The sequence below is a fragment of the Oncorhynchus tshawytscha genome, linkage group LG04 (genome assembly GCF_018296145.1).
Source record: "Oncorhynchus tshawytscha isolate Ot180627B linkage group LG04, Otsh_v2.0, whole genome shotgun sequence".
Classification (NCBI taxonomy): domain Eukaryota; kingdom Metazoa; phylum Chordata; class Actinopteri; order Salmoniformes; family Salmonidae; genus Oncorhynchus; species Oncorhynchus tshawytscha.
In genome coordinates this window covers 39,296,485-39,324,470 of record NC_056432.1, presented here as the reverse complement: position 1 = coordinate 39,324,470, position 27,986 = coordinate 39,296,485, and the positions used below count along the sequence as shown (strand labels likewise).

The 27,986-nt window shown below is 42.2% G+C and overlaps 1 protein-coding gene across 4 annotated transcripts in view; it reads left to right on the top strand.

The window, feature by feature from the left end:
- The first annotated feature begins 475 nt into the window (after nucleotides 1-475).
- LOC112248696 (NMDA receptor synaptonuclear signaling and neuronal migration factor-like) overlaps nucleotides 476-27,986 on the top strand; it is a 40,029-nt gene continuing 12,518 nt past the window's right edge. For 2 of the 4 annotated variants that reach the window (XM_024417943.2, XM_024417942.2), the window contains exons 1-6: nucleotides 476-846; nucleotides 10,633-10,694; nucleotides 11,194-11,964; nucleotides 13,432-13,504; nucleotides 14,421-14,426; nucleotides 16,892-16,969. In XM_024417943.2, the coding sequence (XP_024273711.1) occupies nucleotides 776-846; nucleotides 10,633-10,694; nucleotides 11,194-11,964; nucleotides 13,432-13,504; nucleotides 14,421-14,426; nucleotides 16,892-16,969 (1,061 nt within the window). In that variant the 5' untranslated portion in view covers nucleotides 476-775. The remainder of the gene's footprint in view (nucleotides 847-10,632; nucleotides 10,695-11,193; nucleotides 11,965-13,431; nucleotides 13,505-14,420; nucleotides 14,427-16,891; nucleotides 16,970-27,986) is intronic. The other 2 variants (XM_024417945.2, XM_024417944.2) reach the window with 1 other exon arrangement.

Sequence of the window (27,986 nt, the reverse complement as noted above, 5' to 3'; positions counted from 1 at the left end):
ACCATTTAAGGTTCAAGACTTGCTGCCACTCCAATCTGTCACCTATACATGTTAAATTGATGGGACACTATAACAGCATAGGAGTTCAATTGGTATGACATTCTCCCTCACGGGTGCAACAAATATTGCTTCTTGCAAGGCAGTCCTCAAAATACTCTATGTTAAGGAACTAACTGATTCAACTGAAGCGTGGTCGTCACTAGTTACCACAACCACAAAGTCATAAACCCCGCCCATTTCTACAATTTCTCTTCTTAAAATCTGATTTTAAACCTAACGTTAACCCTAACCACACTGCTAACAGTACCCTTAACACAAATCTTAAATTAAGAGGAAAAAGCTAAACATTTTGGGGGGAATTTTTACGATATAGCCAATTTAGACTTTGTCGTTGTATTAACTAGTGGAAACCTTTTCACCACTAGTGGGTGTATAATAAAGGAGTACAACACGAAGGGCACGCAAGCAACCGCGCGCTACGAGCCGGGCACGTTTTCTGACTCTGAATCACCAGCACTGTTCCTGCGCTCACAGTCACACACTACAAGCTTTCCATAGTTACCAATAGATTTTCTAGATTGAACGTAATTGAGTAGGCTATGAAATTACAAAACTGGTTCATTTTTTTTTTACAACTCAGGGTAAAGGGGGAGTTTTCCCATTTACCGTGGTTCCGCTTTACCTCCGTGTTTTCAACGAGCTTTTATTTCCTTCATATCTGATCGCCCATCAGTGTAATGATCTGGCTTTTTGCTCGTGTCGTTTCCACTTCAGCATGGGAACTGCAGTGTCCAAAAGGAAGACTTTAAGGAACGATGCAATATCTTCTGTGACCGCAAAAGTTAGGTGAGTGCCTGGCCGGGGGCTGCTCCGTAGCTGGCAGGTATAGTGATCAGATGCAGGGTGTAACCAGGTGCATGTCGCGGCGCTGATAACTGTTGGAATAGCGGTGTTGGTGAATAGCGACTCTGCTTTATTGTTCAAGCAGTAATTCCAAACGAACTAAAACCTTTATAAACAATGATATATTAATGATAGCCTATCAAATGTGTTTCACTGTTTGTTGTTGTGGGGTTGTGTGATCAAATATCTGCTTTGCAAAAGTATTTGCAATTATTTATATAATTTCATGGATAAATCTGCTATCATATCAGCCCATAATTTATATTCCTCGAATGTATTTTATTTTTATTGGGCTAGCTACAATGATAATGTAATTTATTTTTATTGGGCTAGCTACAATGATAATGTATTTTATTTTTATTGGGCTAGCTACAATGATAATGTATTTTTTTCAGGTAATTGAACAGCCATGGGAATTTGTAACAAATATGCTTTGAGCAATAAGAGTTAGTAAAACCACCGAGACATTTATTTTGTCGGCAATACTCCTTATTCGGGCGGTTTTGCAACTATGTTAAGAAAAAAAGTGTTTTCTTTTACACATAAAAGTTGACACTAAAATAAGCTTAATAATTAAACGTTTTGTTAATTTTTCAAATATGCTTTTTGAGTCATTTTCAAAAGTATTTTATTCCTGTGTTCCACTGTTTCGCATTGAGAAGGCAATTGTCCCACACCCTGACTTTAGATCTTCTGCTATGTATTTCAACATGAAAATGATTTGTAAATATTTAATGCACCTGGTTAGAAAAGGAGTCAAATAAATGAAAGCTATATAGATTTGTTATGTGTCATAAGTCCTAAATATATATATATTTTTCTACAAAATACAGTTGTCCCACAATTTTATGTCATTACCATTACTTTGAACAAAACGATACATTATAGTGCTTTTATCATAAGTCACACATGAACTGGGAACTGACCGTGGAGAACAAGGATATGCCATGGAGAGTGTATTATATTATGTTTCCATCTTCAAGAAAAGCAACTTCGAATATGTCAAGATCTGAGAATAGTCTTTACAGCAAAGGCTCTAACTCATCTAGATTATCCTCTATTTGAAAGAAAACACTTTATTTTGTTGTGGTTGGAATTTATAGCTGATCATATTAACCAACTAAACCTCATGGTCTGGCAGGTAAATCCATAAATGTTGCAAATTGTCATTACCAACACTGTCACTACCGCCACAAAATGTGTCGGTAATGACAATGAACAGATTATTACCATTACAAAGTAGCGACTATTTGTATACCTTCAGTATAAAATGCTCAATAGTGCTTAGTAAATTATATTTGACTGTCTTTGTAGCAATCAATGATATTTTAGATATCGATTTCCACTCACTTACTGTACACAACTAATGCAATGTATTACTGCCACACAGTCATTACCAACTTAATGTACACATATTTCCTATGAAAAAATACATGTAAACATTAACTATCACACATCTGTCTACATCAAGTAGAAATATGTTCCCAATATAACTAATATAAAAATGATATCATAATTTGAACAAGAAATGACGTTGTTGATGCTAGCCTCCGTGCAGGTATACAAGCACAGCCAGCAAAGGCCCATATTTATGGATTAAGGTATTAAAATAATTATTTATAAATGTGGTGGTACCAAAAACCTATAGTCAGATTAACCAAATAATCCAAAAAGCCATTATGTTTTTCAATCAGTTTTAAACTAAAACTGAATGTTTTTATAATGCAATGGTAACGACATGTGTAGAGGGAAACAGAGAAAAATGGAGTGAAGTCCATGTATTGTCAAATAAAATGGTCACAGGCATTACCAGTTTATGGTTCCTGACAAAATGAGAAAATTATTTCTGTTAATGCATTTAAAAAAAAAACATGTTACATATGCCCATAATTGCAAAATCCCCCATTTATCTACTGTAGGCTATTGTGTTGTAACTCAAGCAGTACCCTTTGTACTATCAAGCTTCTTAATGCCCAGTAGCCAAGGTGGGGTTATGGTATTTAACATGATGAAGTTATTTACACTCCTAGAAAAAAGGGTTACAAAAGGGTTATTTGCGCAGGGATAGGCTTCTACCAATAACCATTTTGATCTGAAGAACCCATTTTGGAAGACAATGGTTCTTTGTAAGGCAAAGGGTTCTACCTAGAACATTTTACATCCTAAGAACCGTGTTTGGAAGAAAGGGTTATTTGATGATTCTTTTGGCAGGCAAGAAGGATTGTTTGGAAGGCAAGAAGGTTTCTACATAGAAGCATTTATCATATTTCCCAGCATGCTCTACTGCAGGGTGATCTTCAGAATTGTTTTTAATATCTGTGTTTTTGCATGTACATTGATTGATTAATTTTATGCGACACAAAGACAAATAGCATATCTTTTTTTTTAACAAATCCAATTTGTTAGTATTATAGATGATTGAGGGAGTCTCAATATTCAGTCTTCTCTACCCTGGCAGCCATTCTGAATGCAGGTTGCGGGTGAATAAAAATTCCACTTGTTGGATATCCTATCTCTGTCTGGATTCCAATAGTAGTTTCACATCCCTTTGCAAGCCAGCATAATGTGATTTGCAGGCCTGATGTGGCCTCTAAACCAGGAGTTTCCTAACACCACTGTATTATGGGTATAACTTGGCCCTCGGAGAAAGGCATTGTGATATATGTAATGTATTGTCAGAAATCATTTTCAATTAAAGGCTAATAAGGCTGGTGGAACCATTCATAGAGGGTTCTAGGAAGAACCCTCCAAAGATAAAAGGGTTCTCTGTAGAACCCTTGATAGAGGGTTCTAGGAAGAACCTTTAGATGATAAAATTGTTATTGGTAGAACCCTTCATATCATATAGGGTTCTAGGCCGAACCCTTCGTAAAGGGTTCTCGGTACAACCATATACAGGGAGTTCTATGAAGAACCCTACATAAAGGGTTCTAGGGTGCTAGGTAGAAGCAAAGGCTTCTAGTTAGCACCAAAAAGGGTTCACCTATGGTAACAAACTGAAGAACCCTATATGTGTGAGTGTGTGATCTGATATGAAAAGGCATATGAAATGCTACCAATCAACTGCACACAAAATTGAATCCTAAACCCTTGATTTCCAAATGGCATGAAGCATGTAGGCAACAACACATTTCTAAAAAGTTTCCATAATTTTTAAGCTTTCCAACCAACAAGCTCTGGCATCTATGGTGTACCAGAACATTTATTTTATACGCTCTCCTTCTTTCTCTCTCTCTCACACACACACATCACAGAATGAAACATACTGACCTTTACATCCACTTACACAGCCTCAACCACATACACACACACACACTTTTGATCTCTTTCTGTTAGATACACATACACACACACACTCACTCTATCTCTCTACCTCTTTCTTTCTACCTCTCCCTCTCTCTCTCTACCTCTCTCTCTACCACTCTCTCTACCCCTTCTCTTTCTACCTCTCTCTCTCGATCTCTCTCTCACATACTCGCACACACAATCTCTTTCTGTCTCACACACTCTGTCATTCTCATCTCCTCTGTTTCTCATCTTAGTCGTTCTGTCTCTCTAACCCACACTGTCAATCAAACTGATCAACATTATCAAAGACACATATTATTGGACTGAAGCTCAAGAGCTGTGTTTTCCACTTTTTCTATGACAGATTCCGAGACGTGTTCCAGACTCTTCAGAAAGCAATCGCCCTTAACTTTAGTGTTCACTTTAAACACTACGATGGTATAATTTCCATGAGTTATGGACTTTTTTTTTTTTTACCAACCTGTAGATAGACTATAAAATCAATCAATGTAATGGTGGTGTGGTTTTACATCACTTCTGCCTCAGAATCACAATCACTGGCTGATTAGTCTCCAGCAGCAGCGACTAAACATTGAAGGTCACTTTTTCCATGTAGCTAACATGGACACACTTGTTCTGACAATTACCCCGTGTTACCCAGGACATATCTTGTTTACTGCTAGAATTAAGGTAAAGTGGGTAACAAGGTGAGGACACAGACAGGATACCGTCTACTTCTTTATTCTGGTATGTTCTATTATTCATCTTGCAATGCTGGACTGGACGGTTGCTGGACACAGGACTGAGAGTGGTTTCAGCCAAGAGGCATATTTATGCCCTCAAGGTAAATGGACTAATATGTGTACCTGAAAATGCACTGGAGCAAAATATTGATATATTTGGCCTGGTAACATTAGAATAAGTGTATACTTGGCTACACTGGGAATTTTAGTAGAGTTAGGAGGACAATTATTGCAGGCGGCTTGAAGTTAGCTTTCTCTGGCCATGCAAGTCAATAGAACTCCAGAAGTGTTGACGAAACTGTTTCATCTGTTGTACAGTGTCATTTCATGGCTCTACTCATCATACCAGGCAGAATGTATTGTGTGGCCACTTGCAGAGCAGTGCTGACCAGTGACTGTATGGCTGAACACAGCAGAGCGAGCACAGTGGAGGTTAGCTCCATTACACTCACGATTAGCCCTTTCTGCGCATCTTGGCTTCTCTCCTAATTATTCTACATCCACATTACAGGCCTGAAACGCATCTGGTGCCATGGCATTGATGTGAGGAATAGCTGGTTCAGCAGCCTCTTGGTGTATTCCATTAGGATATTGTACATTGGCGTTGGGGTGGGTGCGTCCAAACTGGCACCTTATTCCCTATATAGTCAACTCATTTTGACCAGAGCCCTTTAGTCAAAAGTAGCACACTATGTAGGGACTAGGGTGCCAGTTCGGACGCAATCTTTGTATTACACAGTCACACGCTGCCCTAGTGCTGAACCTACAGCCACTTCTGACAGAGAGGTAATTGTCTGCCTGACACCTAGTGTTTATTGTCTGAATCTCAGGCCATCTCAGTACTAATGTATCTTAATTAAGCCACCGGCCTTTTCACCCAACCTGTGTTCAATTTTCTCTCTGTGCTCTCAGGCAGTCAGAGGGACACAGAGCGATATCCAGAGAGGACAAATACTTTAGACTAGGGCTCCCAGATGAAAATAGAGTGGGTGATCTCTCTCTCTCCTCCCTATCACCCCCCCCTCCTCTCTGTATGGCAGGGATTACAGTGCAGAGGGGATGTATCTGTGGTATCTAGCTGCTGTAATTACTCTGATTACAGCCTGTAGAGGGAGCCTGGACTGGAATGACACAGGGAGACAGTGATCCTGTACAGTGGAGGCTGCCTGGCCATCATTGATCTGAGTAATTACGCCCATGTTACTGTTGCGCCAACGGCAGACGGAACAGCCGAATGGAACGCAGGACACAGCGGGTCAGAAACTAACGCTGCACACCGGGCCGGCTACGGCGCTCGCGCTCAGCATAACTCATCATGTTATGCAAAGTAGGGCTGAGACTGCGTTCCAAATGGCACCCTGTCCCCAATAGAGGACCTGGTCAAACCTAGTGCACTATGTAGGGAACACGGTGCCGTAGGCTGAGACTGTCTGCGTGTGGTCAAAATACTGATTAAGCTTACTTGGCGTTAACTACCCAGTGATTTCCTACATCTGGTGTTGTTGTTGTTGTTGTTTAATCCAATTACAAAGCAATCATTCTTACGGACTCTGATAAACATCAATTTAATCACCTAAGAACCTCAGTGTAGAGAGTGAAACGGAGAAAGCGGCCAGCAGGTACTTTGAAGGCCTGCCAAATTAGAGATTTCCATTTGACTCCCAGAGAGAAAGAGAGGGAGAGAGAGAGAGAGAGAGAGAGAGAGGGAGCGAGAGAGAGAGCAATTGAGGACAAGAAACTAAGACGCTAAGTGGCCAACTTGATTTTTGTTGTGTCATCTAGTCATTTCACTCAATTGGATGTATTTGTATTGGAGAGAGAACACAGTCGAGAAGAGAAGGCGAGAGAGAGAGAGACCTTTTATTTTACCCTTATTTACACCGTTTTTTTTCTCATTGAGATAACATCTCTTTTCCAAGAGAGACCTGGTCCAATAGCAGCAGAGGGAAAGAGGGGGACAGAGGAAGACAGAGGGAAAGGCGAGAGAGAGGGGGGATGGAGGGAGAGAGGGAAGGTGAGAAAGATGGGGAGAGGGAGATATATAGGGTGTCTCATAAAGAGGTCATCCTCTCAGTTAGGAGATCTGTGATGAGATTCAGTGGCTGAGCAGGAACACTCTGTGCCCCTCTTTCCCAAATGACTCTAACACATTATAAAAGAGCCCGGTTTGGTGTCAATGAGACACCCAGTAACTGGGCTACACTCATGATTTCACTAAGACACCCAGGGCCAGAACACCGAAGGCTGGCTTTTTGACACAGATCGGATAAGTGGCTTAAGACGGTCACTCCAGTCACTACCTCATTGAGCTGAATTTTTCTTTCTTCATGTCTAAGGGCCAGGATTCCTTCCTGATTACCTGATGAGGAACAACTCTGGGCTTATAACTAGGGCCTATAGTTTGTCCTGGTCAGGTTACCCTACTCATGTCCTCTATTACGGCCCCTAATGCATTTTGTCGTCACAGCCCTCTGCATACACATCAGTATAATGTATTTACATTGCACCGCACTGTATGTATATGTCCCCAGGCACAGCAGCGGAATGTGTGGGCTTGGCTACACTATTCCTGCCTGACCACACCACTGCATACATGAGTGTGTTTACTTCCCTATACATGACAGCACCACAGACAAAAGCAAAGGCATTTGCTTTGCTTTCACAGAACATGCCATTTGGGTTTACATCACTTTTCTTAAATAATCTTCTCCACTTTCTTACTTCAATATGCATGATTGCAATCCGAGGTGAGCTAGGAACAGGGAGATATCAGTTGGTGTTGTATTGGACCTTTGTAGTGCCACAAAGAGATTGGCTCCATGCCAGTTTGTCCTCTGGAAGTGGTTGTTGTGAATGCGTTTTGTCATCCCTGTTACCTTTTTACACACATCCCTTTAGAATGTGTATCGGAAGGAGTGGAGCCGGAGAGATAAGGGATGATAGCATTCTCTCCTCTCCCTCTCTCTACCAGTTGCTGGGACTTTTCAAGGCAGGTTGTTGTTTTTTGGGATGAAGCGATTTCCACTAGATGTGCCAGCTGCAGAGTCCATATTAGCTAGCCTATATATCAGAAACATTTATGAAAACACAAATGAGCTTTTTGGTCTTCATTTAAGGTTAGGTTTAGGCATAAGGTTAGCAGTGTGGTTAAGGTTAGGGTTAATCATAAGGTTAGCAGTGTGGTTAAGGTTAGGCATAAGGTTAACAGTGTGGTTAAGGTTAGTGTTAAGCATAAGGTCTGCAGTGTGGTTAAGGTTAGGGTTAGGCATAAAGTTAGCAGTGTGGTAAGGGTTAGGCATAAGGTTAGCAGTGTGGTTAGGGTTAGGCATAAGGTTAGCAGTGTGGTTAAGGTTAGGGTTAGGCATAAAGTTAGCAGTGTGGTAAGGGTTAGTTATAACATTAGCAGTGTGGTTAGGGTTAAGCATAAGGTTAGCAGTGCGGTTAAGGTTAGGGTTAGGCATAAGGTTAGCAGTGTGGTTAAGGTTAGGGTTAATCATAAGGTTAGCAGTGTGGTTAAGGTTAGGCATAAGGTTAACAGTGTGGTTAAGGTTTGTGTTAAGCATAAGGTTAGCAGTGTGGTTAAGGTTAGGGTTAGGCATAAAGTTAGCAGTGTGGTAAGGGTTAGGCATAAGGTTAGCAGTGTGGTTAGGTTTAGGTATAACATTAGCAGTGTGGTTAAGGTTAGGGTTTGGTTTAAAATCGGATTTTATGACTTTGTACCTGTGCCAACTAGTGACTACAGAGCTGCCTCCAGTACATGAGTCACCCCAATAAATGCCAACCTGCATTTTCAGGGGGAGAGCTGCTACACGTGCTCCCTCATATTTAATTAGTTTGAGTGTGTCTGTTGTAGCAGGGAGAGGGCCATGGCTACAGCAACAAAGCAATCCCATTTCATAGCAGCATCCCCCGGAGATGTGTACAGACTGCACAACGCCAGCCAGCACCACTGACTGGGGGAGGATTAAAGCTCTGTGTATCTATGTAGGTGTGTGTGTGTGCGCGCGCATGTATGCGTGTCATATGTGTGTAACTATGTACGCACATGCTCTACTTGTGTTAGCCTATATCCTCTGTGTCTCTAGCAAATATTATGTGCAGTCTGCATAGCTATGTGGGCGTGCTTAGAAATGTGTTTGTAGAAATGTGTTTGCGTTCGAAAGTTTATCTAATTACCAGTATTAAACCACTTAGTACTGCTGACCATGTTTTTTTTCTGTTGCCTATTAAGAGAGCAAGAACAATAGCTCTAGCCACTAAATAAAACATTTCCACATTCACTCCTCATTTTAAGGGAAAGGGAATTGGGAAATAGATTTTTTTTTTTTTAATGATGTTGAAGAATTAAAATCAAATGTATGGTAATATTTCATAACCCACCCTATTAGGTTTTAAGTATTCATAAAGATGTTCCGTATGAAATCCTTTGTCAGAGGGTTGGTCATGGAGCCGCAGTTTGTGCAGGCTTTTGTTCCTGCCCAGCACTTAAAACCTGATTCAACAATGGTCTTGATTGTTAGTTCAATCTGGTATTTTAGCACTGAGCTGGAATAAAATGTCTGCACAGTTTACAGCCTTCACATGACCATATCTGAAGCACTGTTCACATTCCAAGTTGGCCAGTTGGAAGGGAAACCTACGCCTCTGTGTGTGTCCCAAATGGCACCCTATTCCCTATATAGGTCCACTACCTCTGACCAAAGCCCCGTGGCCCATGATGAAAAGTAGTGCGCTGTTAGGAAATACTGTAGGGTGCCATATGGAAGACACATTTGTCACCACAGTCTAAAACCGAATGAAATGACCCTGCTACTGTGTGTGGTACAGTACATGGGAGATCGTATTAGGAAGTATTAAACCTGGAGAAGAGAATTGCACGCAGCTTTGGTTTTGTATTGCAAATCTATCCCCAGGCCCATGCTAAGAAACCGTAGGGGAGATTGAATTTGTGACATGTGAAAGGAGTGCTTTTAAGTTTTACGAAGGTAACGATTGAATTCATGTACATACTCAGCCTCCCACGTCCCTCTTCTAACGCTCCATGCCCAGTGCTCCCCACGCGACTACGTGTGTTTGTGTGTGCGTGCATGTGTGTGTGTCTGTGCTTGTCTGTGTGTGTGTATTTGTGTATATGTGTGTGCAAGCGTGAGGAATCATATCAAACCTGTCTGGAACACACTGCATATTGGATTTCACCTTCTGTAGGAGAGAATAATGGCCACTGTGTAGAACACGGACCATGAACATTTTTGCGATGTATAGATATAGACTAGCAGCGTGAAGTGACCTTCTCGAGTAGTTTCGGCTTAAGAAGACAGTTCCATAGGGAAATCAGAGTTAAAGCCAAGTCAATGAGACAAATGTTCAGGTCTAATCAATGATTGCGCAAGACAATCATAAAACATTGTTTGCATCGCAAATGGAACCCTATTTCCTATAAAGTGCACTACTTTTAACCAGAACCCTATGGGCTCTGATGCTATTTGGGACGTAGCTAGCTACTGAGTAGGAGACGCCTTGAAATAGTGAATCACTCTCAGTTGGAGTCAGCAGGAAGGCTCACGGTGAGAGGCAGGCAGGCAGGCAGGCAGGCAGGCAGGCAGGCAGGCAGGCAGGCAGGCAGGCAGGCAGGCAGGCAGGCAGGCAGGCTGCCAGTGGTCCAGTGCTAATCAGTGTTGTGTTGTGCTTCTTTTTGCAGAGCAGCCAGAGCTTTTGGAGATTATCTGTCTCACACACACCCTGAGAACCGTGCCGGCTCAGGTAGGCAACGTCTTCACCTGTGCCCAGCCTCATCTGGTAGCCTACATCTCAACCTCATCTAGTACATTTCCAAGGACTTTCCTCATCACATGGCTTCATATTTCGTGTAACCTTCCACATCACTCGGCCTTCCTCTCATCTCACTGTATAGCAGTTAGAAGCAGAGAATGCTCTGAAAATTTGACCACATTATTGGCATATTTTACTGTGAGAGGGTATATCTTCCCAAGGCCCAGGACCAGGCAAGTCTGCCAAACCCCTTCTATCCTTCAACTTATCCTCTTAAAGTCCCTCCCAATTCCCCTTCTCCGTCATCCATCTCTTCACATCTCATTCCCCCTCTCATCTCCCAAAAGATTTCTTGGCTCCCTGATGTTTGCTCAAATGTTGCCAAGGCCTTGAGATCAAAAGACAAACAGCTCATCTCTTCGCCCTCTCTCTCTCTCTCTCTCTCTCTCTCTCTCCCCCCCTCTCTCTCACTCTCTCTCTCTCTCTCCAGATCACCTGCTGTCTGATACCTTTATCGGCCAAGACACAGACTCCCCTGACCTCAGTCGTCTCCACAACAACCTGCACCCTCAGAATCAGCCCCAGGCCCACAGTCTCCAGTCACAGCCCAGCACCCTGCATCCCCAGTCCAGCTGTCTCCATCCCCAGCCCAGCACCCTGCAGCCAGATAGTTTGCAGTCCACAGGACCGTCCAAGCGCAGGCTCTCAGCAGGGCGCAGCTTCTCCTTTGAGCAGCAGCCTCCTCCCAGGTCCACTGAGGGAAGTCTGACGGGCCTGAAGCCAGCTGCCCAGCGGGTCTACACCATCACCAGGGAGGGAGGCATGCTAGGGGGCCAAGGCAGCGAGGAGAGCCTGGAGCTGGAGGTGCTGAAGCAGCCCCTGTCCCCTCCTCCCTCCTCCAACCAGCCCTCGTACTCCAATCCACAACCACCAGGCAGCAAATACCAACACGGCGGCAGTGGTGGTGGCAACCATCACCGTGGCAACCATAACCATGGCCCACAGAACCACAGGTCCCAGTCCCAGCCCCTGCAGAGCTCGGGGAGCGCCCATAACATCCGGGACTGGGGGGTGCGGAGGGGGGGCTCGCGGGAGGACTGCACCCCAGAGTCTGTGACCTGCATCAGGGCCCCATGTCAGAGCCAGCGCTCCCTGGATCTGGAGACGTCCCAGCAAGACGGAGGCAAACAAAGGAAGAAGCTGGAGAGGATGTATAGCGAAGACCGAGACAGAGATAGACAAGGCTCTGCTGAGGAGAGAGGTGAGGAGGAGGGGGAGGGAAGAATGGAGGGGAGTGGGGCCTTAGGTGTCTATATATCTCTTTAGCGCCATCCCTTGTCCACTATGATAAGATTAATTTGGAACAGAATGTTTTTATCAAACGCAAAGCGTTTGGAATCTGTATCGATGAAACTGCCGTGTCCGTTTGTAGTATTACAACAACAATGATGTTACTTCAAACTGTGGGGCCCGCGGAGGTACTGCAGGGGGCCCGCAGCTAAATCTTAATCTCAATCACACCTACTCATTCAAGGGTTTTTCTTTATTTTTACTAATAATAGTGAATACATCAAAACTATGAAATAACACATAGGGAATCATGTAGTAACCCAGAAAATGTTAAACAAATCCAAATATATTTTATATTTGAGATTCTTCAAAGTAGCCTCCCTTTGCCTTGATGACAGTTTTGCACACTCTTAGCATTCTCTCAACCAGCTTCATGAGGTAGTCACCTGGAATGCATTTCAATTAACAGGTGTGCTTAAAAGTTAATTTGTGGAATTTCTTTTCTTAATGTGTTTGAGCCAATCTCAAATATAAAATCTATTTTGATTTGTTTAACTTTTTTTTTGTTACTACATGATTCCATTTTTCTTGTTTCATAGTTTTGATGTCTTCACTATTATTCTACAATGTAGAAAATAGTAAAAATAAAGAAAAACCCTTGAATGAGTAGGTGTGACCAAACTTTTTACTGGTACTATATACTGTAAAAATATATATAAACTCATCATTATGTTTATTTTTTATGAATATTACTAACAACAGATTAAATGCATATTGGCCAAGAGATCTGTGGAATAAGTGTAGAGTGAGTGATACAATACAATGTAATATTACTCAACTAGAATATATGTTCTTAACCCTGGGTTAACATGAGCCTGGGAGGCTCACGGTGATTTTGGTATCCACAGTACCCCAATTGGGGCGGCAGGGTAGCCTAGTGGTTAGAGCGTTGGACTAGTAACCGGAAGGTTGCAAGTTCAAACCCCTGAGCTGTCGTTCTGCCCCCGAACAGGCTGTCATTGAAAATAAGAATTTGTTCTTAACTGACTTGCCTAGTTAAATAAAGGTAAAATTATAGATTTTACAACTCAATACTTCTTGTATTCCCCAACAGTCTTTATTTTTCATAAATTCACTGTATTTTAAGCTTTAAAACACCAACGTTTTCTATCTGCCTCATGGAAAAATGTGTAGAATTGCAGGATATTAACGTTAAAGCTGCAACAACCTAAAATCAACATGTTCTTTCCCAGTGCCCGAGACTTGGTTTGAAGGGGTACCTGACTAATTTACTATCAAAAAAGGGGTCCCCGGCCCCCAAAAAGTTTGAGAACGGATCTCAGCTCTAACATTGTATGAAGCATGGTAACTGAGAGAGAACAATAGTTGGAGTCTTATGTTGTGGGATAAACTGCTGCTTTGTTTCCTTGGTATGTAGAGGACAACCCTAATAGCTGGTTCCCCAAAGAGAATATGTTCAGCTTCCAGACGGCAACCACAACAATGCAGGCGTGAGTATAGGATACGCCCAGTCCAGATATAACACACTCCTAACGAACATGACATGGCTTCCTCAAGAGTTCCGTGTTCTCAACACGGATCTAAAGATAGATGAGAGTTCAGAGTGCCTCCCAAATATGCACCGGATTCCCAACAGTATATAGTGCTCTATAAAGGGAAAAGGGTGCCATTTGAGACGTTTTGACTCCTTCACATGGCTCTCCCTTGGACACAGTTGGAGGCCAGTAGTTTCAGAGAGGCTCTGTCATGCAGTACAGAAGGGCTAATGACTGTGCAAGGCCTTCGGACCTTGGGCACTGTGTGTTGCATGAGCAGGTTCATTAGTCTACACACATACACACACACGAGGCACACACGCACGCGCACGCACGCACGCACGCACACACACACACTGCTGACTGCTTAATTATCACCTGTCTGGTTGAACTAGTAATTACGGCCCACACACACCCTGCACTCCCAGCACGCCACTGTCATTCTCCCTGCTCCCTCTCTCACTCCACTCATCTCTCCACTCATCTCCTATCTGGCCGTCCCCCTGGATCCCACACTCTCTCTCCATCGCTCCCTCTCTGTGCACATCTGTCAACGTCTTTGTTTATTTTTCTTCTCCATCTGTCGCTGTCCCTCCTGTCCTCTGCGTCATCTTTATCCCCTATATAGTGCTGTACTTTTGACCAGGACCCATAGGGCTCTGGTGAAAAGTAGTGCACTATATAGGGAATAGGGTGCCATTTGTGATGCACACAGTGTCCTTGACTGAAATATCATATGATTGACAGCTAGCTCTCCCAAACGTATATCTCTCTGTCAAGTTCTTTATTTATTACTAAAGTGTCTTAACTTGATTCTCCTCTCTTTCCTTCCCTTCCGCCACACGGCCTGCACCAACTCCTGCGCCTACAGTATATCGTGAGTAACTCTCTCTTTCTCTCACTCCTTCTCTGTGCCCCTCAGACAACTCACTGTTAAACTCTTGGCTATGTCTCCCTGTGTGCTATTACCCACTGTATCCTTCATCCTTATTAACCCCTCTTAACCCCCCTGTACTGAGTGTTCGATGTTACGGAAAAACATCAACAGTATCCAAAGCTCCAATGAATAAACAATACATATTCTGCACAATCAGTCTAAATTGTAAATAAGTGCAGATTGAATTCTCACTATAACAGTGTAGCTGGTATTAAATTGTATTAATCTACGGATCAACAATGCAGAACATAAAAGACACAGTACTGTAGCACAATGAGTCACACTAGAGATGGTAATGTAGTGTTCTGTTCCTCTGTAGCCAGGGTCATGACACACACACACAACCCTCTCCACACTGACGTTGTTTTAAGTTTGGCTTCGTCAGTTCATTCCGTGCAACAAAAGGACGACTGACTCTTCAAAAGGAAGGAACAAAGAATTGCCTAGAGCAATATAGGCTTACTGTAGTTACGCAATATTGTATAATACACAAGTGCACAAGTGTAATGAAAAGTACACATTGTAGGTGGTCTCAAGAAAAGGCCATTATGCGACTCATTGTTTTAGTGGTGCCCGTCTAGATAGAAGTAGATCGCAACTGACACCCTATTCCCTATATAGGGCACTACCTTAGTCAAAAGTAGAGTACTATGAAGGAAATAGGTTCCCATTTGGGACGCATTGAGAGTGAATGGATTATATTTCATAATTAAGCAATAAGGCACAAGAGACCATGCTATGTGCTGAATACAGTCACGGGTAAATGCTGTTGTTCAGCCCGATGCGACGCGAAAGGTCAGCCAACCCATTTAACTTAGACTGTATTCTGCACATAGCACGGTCTCGAGTGCCTTATTAGTTCTATAAAACTGTTACCAAAATGTAAATAAATGACACATTTTCATTAACTTCATCTTGATAATTCAATTCATACTATTGAAGTATTCCTTTAGACGAAAGAGTCCGGCAATGTTGTTATGGAAAAACACTGGTTGTTCTTTCTATACTTCTAACAAACAATTGTTGCTAAACTAGCTAGCTAGCCTATAGCTTATTTAGTTATGTCTGCTAACTTTTACGATGTTTTGTTCTCATTAATCTGTACATTGCCATTTATTGTACATCCACTATAAAAGTGTCCCATGTCGCCTGGTACATTGTCTCCAGGAACAGTATCCATTAACTTCCTCTTTTCTGCCGGAGTGGTGCACCAGGCGACACAGAACACTTTTTTTAGTGGATGGACGATAATTGGCAATGTACAGAGCGTTAGCAGACATAACTAGGCTAGCTGTAGGCTAGCTAGTTATCCAGTTTAGCATAGTCCCAGTTGGTATTAGCTATAACGTTGCGCCCCCTCCCGCCTGTGGGGAAAACAACCTGTGGTTACCTAGGTTACCCCATTGGTGCGAATGCAATTTTTTTGTTGTCTCCTTGTTTTAGTTAATTACAAAGCTAAATGTAAGAAAAGGGCAACACGTTTAAAGATTACTTCTCAACGTTGCCTGCTCCTGAGCGTTCTCACTACATAGAAAAACATACAATTGTAGGCATGTGGGGCTTCCCTCATGCCCCTTTTAATGACGGTGCTGTGAGTGAGTGACTGCTAGCTAGCTACCAACAGTAGCATTAAGCTAGCCAAGACCAACACAAACAGACTATACAGCTACAAGTAGTAAGTGGAGTTTCAAACAGACCATACTAAACAAGTTAAATGTATTGTTATTTTAATGTTGGTAACCGTTTTATTAAAGCAATAAAGCACTCGAGACCGTGCTATGTGCTGAATTCTGTCACCGGTAAATGGGTTGACTTCGGGCCAAACAACGCAATTTACTTGTAACTATATTCAGCACATAGCACGAGTCTTTTGGGCCTTATTTCTTAATTGTGCACTGTCCAGTATACATAGAACAGGTTGTGAAGTCATTTGTTTTATAATCCTCATTAGTAGTTATTAGTTTATACCACAGCATACAGCAGTCTAGTTTATGCACAGTAGGCAACACACACAAACACACACACACACAGACAGTTCTCATCATCTGTGTGACAGGCAGTGATTGACCCCAGTGCGTAGAATATGGATAGCATCTGTCACACATGATGGTTACTCTTTTTGGCACCCTGTCACAACATATATCCATTTAGAAGGTACACACAAACACAATTGCTGTCTTGGTGGTATCCTTATGTGTGTGTTTGCAGTGTGTGTCGTGTACAACAAGCACCTGTGCTGCTGGCTCTAACCCACTAGCCACTAACCAGTGCTAACCCTGTGATGGCTAATTCTCTGTGGCGTGGATCCCCGCTCACTAACGCCTTCTAACCCTGCACTCACAAACCCAGCCCCTCACTTCTGACCTCTGAGCCCTGACCCCGTTAACACTGTGACGTCCCAGCAGGGCATTCCGGTGCATTGCTGAGAGAAAGAGGAGGAAACGAGAACAGGAGGCAACCTCTACTATAACAGAGACTGAGAGGTACCTTCCATGTCTGACCTGGCTGCCCTGTACACAGTGCTGTAGTGTGGTGTGGCCCCCGCCCCAACAACCCCTGCGCAGACACACACGTGCACACACACAGACGCACAGGCACCCTCTAACATTGTTGTTGTGCCCCCCCTCACACTCACACCCTGTCCGTCAGACCAACTCTAATGATCGACCATGTCTCAGTAGCCTCTCACTGTTCCAGGTAGCGTGATCATACAACACTTTGCCTAAGAGCCAGACAGTTGACTCCAGAAGTCAATAATGATTGGTGTGCGTGAGTGTCTGGGTTGCTGTCTGTGCATGGATGGGCTGGCGGTAAAGGAGGAAAGCTAGTGTCTGTCTCACCAACTCAAACCCAGCTCAGAAGTTGCGCACTACAGTATATATGGAATAGGGTTCCATTTGGGAGACAGCCTAGCTGTACTACTGTAGACGGGACCAGGAGCTGGGTTTGCGTTGGTGAGACTGACACTGCTACAACAGCTTGTCAACATTTTAGTTCCTTAGGCCTGGCGGCTGTGCGACAATGGGCAGTGGTGTGTAACCGTGGCAATGAATCAATGTATGAACATTTACAGCATGACATTGGCATGACAGTTTTAATCAGTGTTAAACACCGAGCTGCTGCAGTGCACACCGTTTTCATGGAGACTGGACTGTAACTCACTTCTCTGCCGGACAGCGTTGTGTGGCTGTGACTGTATGAATCATGTGTCACAGTGTAGCTCTTACAGGATAAAGGGTACAATAAATTGTTGGTGTATTCAGTGCACCAGGGTTCTCATGTGTTGCAGAGGAGTATGGACAGTGTTTCATTGTATCAATTTGGTTCAATTTATTATATTCAGATTAAAGGAACACATATGGATGGGTGGAGATTGGACTGAGAAGTTTGTATATGAAGAGTAACGCACGCACGCTAATACACACGTGCACACACACCAAAACTCCCCTCATTAATTTAGGTCTGGAGGAGGTGCTCTCTCTTGCTCGCTCTCTCTCTCTCTCTTTCATCACTGAGTCATTTCAGGGAGTGCATCGTACTGTCACAGGCACCCAGTTGATTTGTGTAAGAGACCTTGACAGTATTTTATTTGTAAACCAGCTGTCTAGAAAACACACGTTAGCTTTAGCTTGGTATCTAACACGCAAACCGTTAGGCTGCCGTTACATGATGCAACTTGCACACAATTTGAGTCTTTTGCAACTGAGTTTTTTCTTGATTGCTTCGCGAAGCACCCCCCTGCAACTTGGTTGCATCTCATTAAAACTTTTCAACAGCCAATCAAAACAAACACTTTTGTCACATGATCCATTCGACGGTTCGGAATCCTGACCCAGTTGTCATGTCAACACACAGCTGTCAGTGCTGTGCAGAACAACCCTCTACCAAGGTTGACAGAACAAAGACAAGCACAGCAGGAGATGTTTAAGTGATAATGCCCTTGAAGACGGTGTTTGGAGGATATATTGGCACGGGTGTTAGGCCCGAGACAAAGTTGAGCTTAACAACACCCGTGCCAATATATCCTCCAAACATCAGTTTTATACAACAGGTTACCAACATATTCAAATAATGACTGACATATTTTCATCAAAAAAAATTCATACTATTTCATCCTTCCACAAGATATAGTCCCGACACAAATCTAGGGTTGCTACCCAAGCCGGCTGGTCGTTCGTTCTATCGGTTCAGTTGCTAGAGACGCGACCTAGTCATTCGTTCTAAATGTTCCATTGCCATACTGGCTGGCAACATTCTTATCCCTTGCTTGCTAGCTAGCCAACTACGGCTAATTTACAGTCACGTCAAAAAGTGCAGGCAGAATAACAGCAAAGTAGCTGCATTTGCATTTGTTTAACCCTCTGTGGCATGGTGTTTCCCTCAGGCAACAAGCTACCTTTTTGTACCTCACACCACCCCTTTCATTTTTTTAAAATAAAAAAATATAGATATATTTTCTAACATGTCTGTGTCCAATGAAATGAGGGGCTGTAACGGTTCTCTTGTGGTGAAGGAGTCGGACCAAAATGCAGCGTGTAGATTGCGATCCATGTTTAATAACCAAACGTAAAACACGAATCAATTATAAACACTACAAAACAAAGAACGTAACAAAAACCAAACCAGCCTATACTAGTGTAAACTAACACAGAGACAGGAACAAGGACAATCACCCACAAAACACTCAAAGAATATGGCTGCCTAAATATGGTTCCCAATCAGAGACAACGATAAACACCTGCCTCTGATTGAGAACCACTTCAGACAGCCATAGAATTAACTAGAACACCCCACTAAGCTACAATCCCAATACATACACACCACATACAAAAACCCATGCCACACCCTGGCCTGACCAAATAAATGAAGATAAACACAAAATACTTCGACCAGGGCGTGACAGGGGCTGAAGTGAGTGTGGCCTTTTGCCTGGGGGTGGAGCAGTCCTTTCAGGAAGCAAAGCCACATGGGACACAGGCCCACCAATTGGTAAGAGAAAATCACTTTTTAACATGTTTAAATTCCAATAACTTCACATAAAAAAATATATGCATGTGCATGAGTATGTAAAGAAGTATGTTTGATTGTTTAAATACTTATTTTGTTTTTATTTATATACTAAAACTGTGTTTTTTTGGTTTTTGCCTCAGGGCAACATTGTGCCGTTAGACCACTTTTGTTCGGGCCATATCATGCTGAAGTGTGGAGATGTGCTCGGATGCATAATTATGACCATGGTCAATATTTTTACTTTACTATCTACTGATACTTACAGGAAATGGACACAAGAATGTTTTATGGGCAGAAGGAACATCATCGAACAGTTAGGGTCATTCCCGCTGACAGTGAGGACAGTGAGCTTGAGGAGAGTCAGGAAGAGTGGATCCCCGAATCAGGTTCGAAAGACAGTTAGGAGGTCAGGGGTCAGTTAGGGGTCAGTCAGCAAAGTAATGTGTGTGTGGTGTGTGTGTGTTTGCATGCGTGTCAGTGGATGAAGAAGGGTATATGACACATTCAAATGTGTGCTTCCTGCTTTCTTTTATAAAGGAGAATGCCTGAGGATGAAGATGTAGCAGAGGTTGATGTTCCACGCCTACCCCGGTGGACAACACCCCACAATGCATACTTCAATGCTTACCCAGAATGGCAGGGCCTGCTTTCAAGATCTGATGATATCATGTCCCCCCCTCCAGTACTCCAAGCAGTTTTTCTCTGAAGACATTCTGGAAGTTATTGTAGGGCAGTCAAATCTATATGCGATACAATGTAACGTAAACAAGCCCCTTAACCTCACTCCAAAAGAATTGGAGCAGTTCCTGGGTATTGTGGTGTACATTGTTTGGTTTACCAGGCACCTTCATGTTTTGGAACAAAGCCTGCCGAGTGTCCCAAGTAGCTGACACCATGATACTGAATAGATGGGAGGCCATCAAAAAATCCCTGAGGTTGACAGTTGGGATCTGAAGCGAAAGAGTATCGCCAAAGTCCCCTGCCCTGCTGTGGTGTAAGAATACAACAAGAATATGGGTGGGGTGAATCTGCTCGACTCACTGTACCAGGACAAAATCAGATCAAAGAAGTGTTACCGCCGGCTGGTCTTCCACTTCCTGGATATGATCATTGTGACCACCTGGCTGCTCTACCAAAGAGATTGTGAAGGCACTGGCATGAGAAAGAAGGAACAAATGAAGCTGTATACCTTCAAGTCATACATTGCAAAGGTGGAAAGAGTCTGGAGCGCGAGAAATGTTGTCCCAGTTCCACAATTGCTGGTGAGGTATGAGGAGAAGAGGAGAAAAGAACCCGCTGCTCCAATTCCAGTCCCTGATGTGCACCTGGATGTCACAGCCCACTGAAAAGAAGGGGAGATGCAAGGTACCAGGGTGCACAGGTACACCAAAAGCCAAGTGCCAGAAATGTGATGTCCACCTCTGTTTCACATCCACCAGCAACTGCTTCCTGAGGTTCCACACAGAATTGGAAATCAGAGTGTGCTTTGTCAAAAAGAGAAACACTGATTCAAATAATAACCCACACAAACACACATTCAGACACACTGAAACACACACACACTTGCACATATACCCGCACACATAGGCTAACCCTTCCACACACACACACACACACACACTCATTTGGATGTTAGTTTATTTGATTGTTTGATGTTTTGACTTTGAAGCTTCTTATTGTGATTGACTGGAACTATTTGTGGTTGATGTTTGTCTAAATTAAACTTGTTCTAATGCATATATTGCTTGTTTTCCTTATTCCACTTATCATACGTACTATAGAAAACCTTGGTGTTTTAGCAAGAAACCAATATCTGTTTGGGGGACGACGACGACAAATTTTATGATGGATATATTATCAGGGACCCCGAAGCTCCCCAAAAACCGGGTGAAATATTTTTTCCCCAAAAAATAAAAAGTCATGCCATAGAGGGTTAAGCTGTTTTCCAGAGACATTTATTTGGATACATCCATAACAATGAGCTAATGAGGCATGCTTTCGCCTGGAAAATGTGCTCACTCATCAGGACACTGATGTTCAGAGGAGCTAGCCAACAACAGCAGCTAACACAATCGCTTCAAGCTGGAAAGACTGCAAACTAGCTGCACTTAGTTTCTTTTGACATTTTTTCAATTACATTTCTTTGTGTATATCCATAAAAATGATGCCAGCAGATTCATGATTTCAACTGGTTGAGAAACGTTGCCTGCCTGTATCTGTCTCGTCCCGAATCCCGACGCTATGGGACAGCTGGACATCGAATTTGAATATTGAAACAATGTTGCAAATATCGGAGAGACAGACAGTAGGGTTTTTACAAATCTCCACTGTTGAAATGGGGTGAGTTTAGAATTCTCAAACAATATGACAGAAGCATCTTCAATTTGATTGCCTGTTCCATGCAATTTTAATCGCATTTGAGTTGCTTCATGTAACAGCAAAGTTACTTGAGATGATGCCACTTGCAACTGCAACTAAAATTGCATGATAGTTGCTTTGTGTAACCCCAGGCTTAGGCAACAGTCTCAATAAAGGTATTTCCGTTATAAATTGGACACAGCAGAATGCACAACATTAGTTGTAATTTATGAGTGTTTCTTCCAACATGTTTGTCTTAACTATGGCATTCATACTACAACAGTATAGAGAGCGATTCAGTATTGCGTGCTGGACAACACGTGGGAACAAATACCTAACTTTGAGAGAGTTCTCTTAAACAAAGACAAGCGACGACAGCGCTAAAAGCGTCTTAACATGCATGCACAATAGCATCACGTGTCAAATAAACATTCATGAATTATGGAGAATTTTTTTTTTAGGCTTGTTTCTCTTCTTCCACTATGTTCCACTTACATTTAGGGCTGTTTCTTTTCTCTGTTTCCCCTCATCCTTTTCCCTCTCTACTTCCTCCTTTAAAGCAGGCAGTGTTTGTGGGTAAACTGACGACAGCAACTCTCACACATACACACACACACCCATATGCATAATGCCTGTGTTTGATCCACAACATGAATCAGAACCATGGATATGTGTATACCAGACAGCTGTGTAGAGTGAGAGACAAGGGAACAAGGGATGAAGTAGGTTGAAGAGAAGAGGAGAAGTAGTGAGGGATGAGAGGGAGGGCAGTATTCAAATTCAAAGTCTAATTTCAACTTCTTAGTTAGAGAGGAATAGGAGGTTAAGCACACATAACTTGCACCTTAAGCCATACCAGTGGCGATTTTAGCATGTAAGTCTTTTTGGGGACAGTTTTTAATTTTTTTAGATGCATGCCAGCAAAGCCACTAAACAACACAACACTAAACAATACAGTAATGTTTTCATTTTTCAATTTTTTATTTCACCTTTATTTAACCAGGTAGGCTAGTTGAGAACAAGTTTTAATTTATAACTGTGACCTGGCCAAGATAAAGCAAAGCAGTGCATCATAAACAACAACACAGAGTTATACATGGAATAAACAAACATACAGTCAATAATGCAATAGAAAAAGTATATATACAGTGTGTGCAAATGAGGTAGGATAAGGGAGGTAAGGCAATAAATAGGCCATAGTGGTGAAATAATTACAATATAGCAATTAAACACTGGAGTGATAGATGTGCAGAAGATGAATGTGCAAGTAGAGATACTGGGGTGCAAAGGAGCAAAAAAGGTAAATAACAGTATGGGGATAAGGTAGTTGGATGGGCTATATTTACAGATGGGCTATGTACAGGTGCAGTGATCTGTGAGCTGCTCTGACAGCTGGTGCTTAAAGTTAGTGAGGGAGATGATGAGTCTCCAGCTTCAGTGATTTTTACAGTTCGTTCCAGTCATTGGCAGCAAAGAACTGGAAGGAAAGGCGGCCAAAGAAATAATTGGCTTTGGGGGTGACCAGTGAAATATACCTGCTGGAGCGCGTACTACTATGCTGCTATGGGGACTAGTGAGCTGAGATAAGGCGGGGCTTTACCTAGCAAAGATTTATAGATGACCTGGAGCCAGTGGGTTTGGCGATGAATATGAAGTGAGGGCCAGCCAACGAGAGCATACAGGTCGCAGTGGTGGGTAGTATATGGGGCTTTGGTGACAAAACGGATGGCACTGTGATAGACTGCATCCAATTTGCTGAGTAGAGTGTTGGAGGCTATTTTGTAAATGACATCGCCGAAGTCAAGGATCAGTAGGATAGTCAGTTTTACGAGGGTATGTTTGGCAGCATGAGTGACGGATGCTTTGTTGTGGCATAGGAAGCCGATTCTAGATTTAATTTTGGATTGGAGATGCTTAATGTGAGTCTGGAAGGAGAGTTTACAGTCTAACCAGACACCTAGGTATTTGTGGTTGTCCACATATTTTAAGTCAGAACCGTCCAGAGTAGTGATGCTTGACGGGCGGGCAGGTGCAGGCAGCGATCGGTTGATGAGCATGCATTTAGTTTTACTCGCATTTAAGAGCAATTGGAGGCCACGGAAGGAGAGCTGTATGGCATTGAAGCTCGTTTGGAGATTAGTTAACACAGTGTCCAAAGAAGGGCCAGAAGTATACAGAATGGTGTAGTCTGCGTAGAGGTGGATCAGAGAATCACCAGCAGCAAGAGCAACATCATTGATGTATACAGAGAAGAGAGTCGGACCGGGAATTGAACCCTAATTAATTGCACTATAAAGGTGATTAAAGGTGCCCACAAACTGTTAGGGCCTACATAAAGTTGTCCCAACAGCAGAGCTTTCTTTTCAGCACCATGGAGTGAATCCTTACCACCGCCACACCTGGTTATCAGCGGAGCCTTGTCTGGCAGTGAAACTGTTCATTCAGCCTCATTTACTACTTTAAAAAAAAGCTGATATGGCTGACTTGCTTAAACAAATGTGGTTTCTACTGACAATTAAGATGTACAAACTATGGCATAATGGGACGACGAGCAGATAAGAGGCAATCCGTAATTCCGATTAAGACATTAATGAGGGAGCTAGACAACAAAACCCCCGTTTTGCCCGGGTTTGAAGCGGCCAGCTGTCTAGTGATTTTGGTGCAGCATTTGATTCACCTTGTTATGCTGTGCTGACTTGAACAGGAAGATGGCGCGGCAGTCCTTCTTGTGGGCAAATTTCGTCATCAAACTTTGTCATCAAAGTCTGGCATTCTCTGGATTGATGGTGCTCTCAAGACAATTGGGAACTTGGAAAAAAACAAGGTTGAATCATGATGTCTGATCTTCAGGTCGTAGCTCTAGAAAGTGGTCCGAGTTCCCAACTTGGAATTCCGAGTTGGATGACCGTTCAAAACATTATTTTCCCGGTTTCCTTGGGCCACTACTTTACTTGATATATACCAACGACCTTCCTTATGCCTTATCTGAAACTCAAGCTACTATATTTACAGATTATACTATAATTTATGCAGCAAGACAATCGGTTCAACAGGTACAGCAAGCTCTACAAGTAGAGTTGGAAAATATCAGGAGGTGGGTTTGCCGGAACAAACTCGTTTTAAACACCAAGAAAACCAAATGTATGTTGGTCTGTTCCACCAAGAAAAGGCCAACACAGCATGGGAATACCATTAAGTATGGGGGGAGTACAAATTGAGAAAGTGGCAGAAACCAAACTACTAGGAGTGCAGCTAGACAACTGCTTATCATGGTTGTCTCAAATAACTCATCTATGTTAAAAGAAATATTAAAGCTGCATGCATGATCAGAAGGATAGCTACATATTTAACGGGAAAGATTCTTAACCCAAGCATTCATTGAGAGTCAGGTGAACTACTGTCGTGTGGTCTGGGGAAATGCATCAGCAAGTGAAATTAGGAGGCTGCAGAATGCACAGAAGAAAGCAGCAAGGATTGTTTTAAGGTGGACATATGGTTCTTCTGCTGTAGTCATTGCGCAATGCTCTTGGTTGGTCATCAATCAACAAGAGAATTGAAAAAACATTCTTATTTTATTTCATAATATACACCATTTTAAACGGCAAAACTCTATTCACAACATTAGTCAATGGTAAGAGACAGGAATTTAGTCAATTCTAGGAATAGATTGTCCACCATCTATGTGTTATCCAGACAGAAAAGACTGTTAGAGTATATATCTGATCAATATGTTAGTGCGTTATGTCTGTTTGTAACAGTGTGTTATATGTGAAAATGTGATCGTATTATAAATTGTATTTTAATGTTTAAGGACTCTTTGAAGATTAGTCCAAATGAGGACTAAAAGAGATCCTAATCAAATAAAATCAAAATCATTTTAAGCTTGGAAAAGAGACCCTTAAACCCAGACTTGGACCACACACCCACTCCACTGAATAACAGGCTAGTGATTGCTTTGTAACACTTGCAGTTAGCCACTGATTCCTTCCAAACCGATCATTGTTGAATTTGCAATTTCCAATTTGTTGTGTAATGTTTATGTCCAATTTTCGATGAGCATGGATACATTTTCTCTATAATTTCTCTTCATATGACAAGGATTGAAAAGGATTTGTCAGTAGATTATTGACTTGATTCATGATAATGACAGCTTGTCTAGTTTGCTAGCTAAGATTTTGAAAGTATGATGTTGACATGAGTCCAATCAAAGCTATGGTAGATATAACTTGATTTGATGTAATTTTATCTGTGGCCAATGACCTTGAGCCTTGATGGATGTACACTTCTAATGTAACTCTATGGCAGCACCCAAGAGGCTTGATTTTTCAAGCTATCCCCATAGATTTTGCAGTGACGTAGTGTCCCAGTGAGTGACAGAACACTGAGCCAATCACATTACCAACCCCTACGCTCGGTATTTTCCGCTGGCTGCCCCACCACCACAGAAAGCACTGAGGCTAGGCTGAAACACCTGCATTTAGCTGCCTTACTCAAGAAAGATGAGACCATGTATGCGGCTTTATTAATTAATTTTTTATTTTTTTTTACATTGTTTGCAAACTGATATGTGACACGTATTAATGCCAAAATAACATGCAAAACAACACATTTTTTATATTAATAACAAAAAAGATATATAAATAAAGTAATACTGTATATATACATACTACTGTATATATACTGTATATATACATACAGTGCCTTTGAAAAGTATTCAGACCCCATGACTTTTTCCACATTTTGTTACGTTACAACCTTATTCTAAAATCAAAATACAAATCCTTAGCAATCTACTCACAATACCCCATAATGACAAAGCAAAAAAATAAATAATAATAAATTAAAAACAAAAATACATTATTTACATAAGTATTCAGACCCTTTACTATGAGACTCGAAATTGAGCCCAGATGCATCCATCCAATTGACTGGACATGATTTCGAAAAGGCACAAACTTGTCTATATAAGGTTCCACAGTTGACAGTGCATGAAGGGTACGAAAAAATGTCTGCAGCATTGAAGGTCCCCAAGAACACAGTGGCCTCCATCATTCTTAAAGTGAAGAAGTTTGGAACCACCAAGACTCTTCCTAGAGCTGGCCCTAGGCCAAACTGAGCAATCGAGGAAGGAAGGGCCTTGGTCAGGGAGGTGACCAAGAACCCGATGGTCACTCTGACAGAGCTCTAGAGTTTTTCTGTGGAGATGGGAGAACCTTCCAGAAGGACAACCATCTCTGCAGCACTCCACCAATCAGGCCTTTATGTTAGAGTGGCCAGACGGAAGCCACTCCTCAGTAAAAGGCACATGACAGCCCGCTGGGAGTTTGCCAAAAGGCACCTAAAGACTCTCAGACCATGAGAAAGAAGGTTCTCTGGTCTGATGAAACCAAGATTTAACTCTTTGGCCTGAATTCCAAGCGTCACTTCTGGAGGAAACCTGACACCGTCCCTACTGTTAAGCATGGTGGTAGCATCATGCTGTGGAGATGTTTTTCAGCGGAAGGGGACAAAGTTTTAAAAAAATATAAAAAATTGAGCTAAAATGTCTAAAAACTTGTTTTTGCTTTGTCATTATGGAGGTATTGTGTGTAGATTGCTGAGATGTTCTTAAATCAATTTCAGAATAAGGTTGTAACATTACAGAGTGTGGCAAAAGTCAAGGGGTCTGAATACTTTCCGAATCCACTGTATATATTTTTAGCTAAACAGGTGGGGCTCAAAACAGTTGAGGCTCTGCCCTGAATGACGGTTCGCAACTGAGCCATACCATTGCATGTGTTTCCTTAAAAAAGTTATTTAGTAACTGTTTATGAGGATGCAATATACAGTACCAGGCTCCAGTAACATGGTTATCTCTACGCATTACTGTATCTAGTCAGTATTTACTTTCTGTTTAACTAACATCACATGTTTTTGTTGTTTTTTTCAAGAGTTTTGTACACTGTCAGTAGATGACAGCTGAATCACAGGAACTTGTTTCACAAGATTGGATTTTAAAAAATTCACAGATCCACAATGTTTTAGATCTTTTTTTCAGACTGACCAAACTTAGAAAAGAGTTCATCTCTTTTGATCCAGTTGAATCATGTTGTGGGAGAGTTCGAAAGGAATCAGATTGATCAGACTGAATAA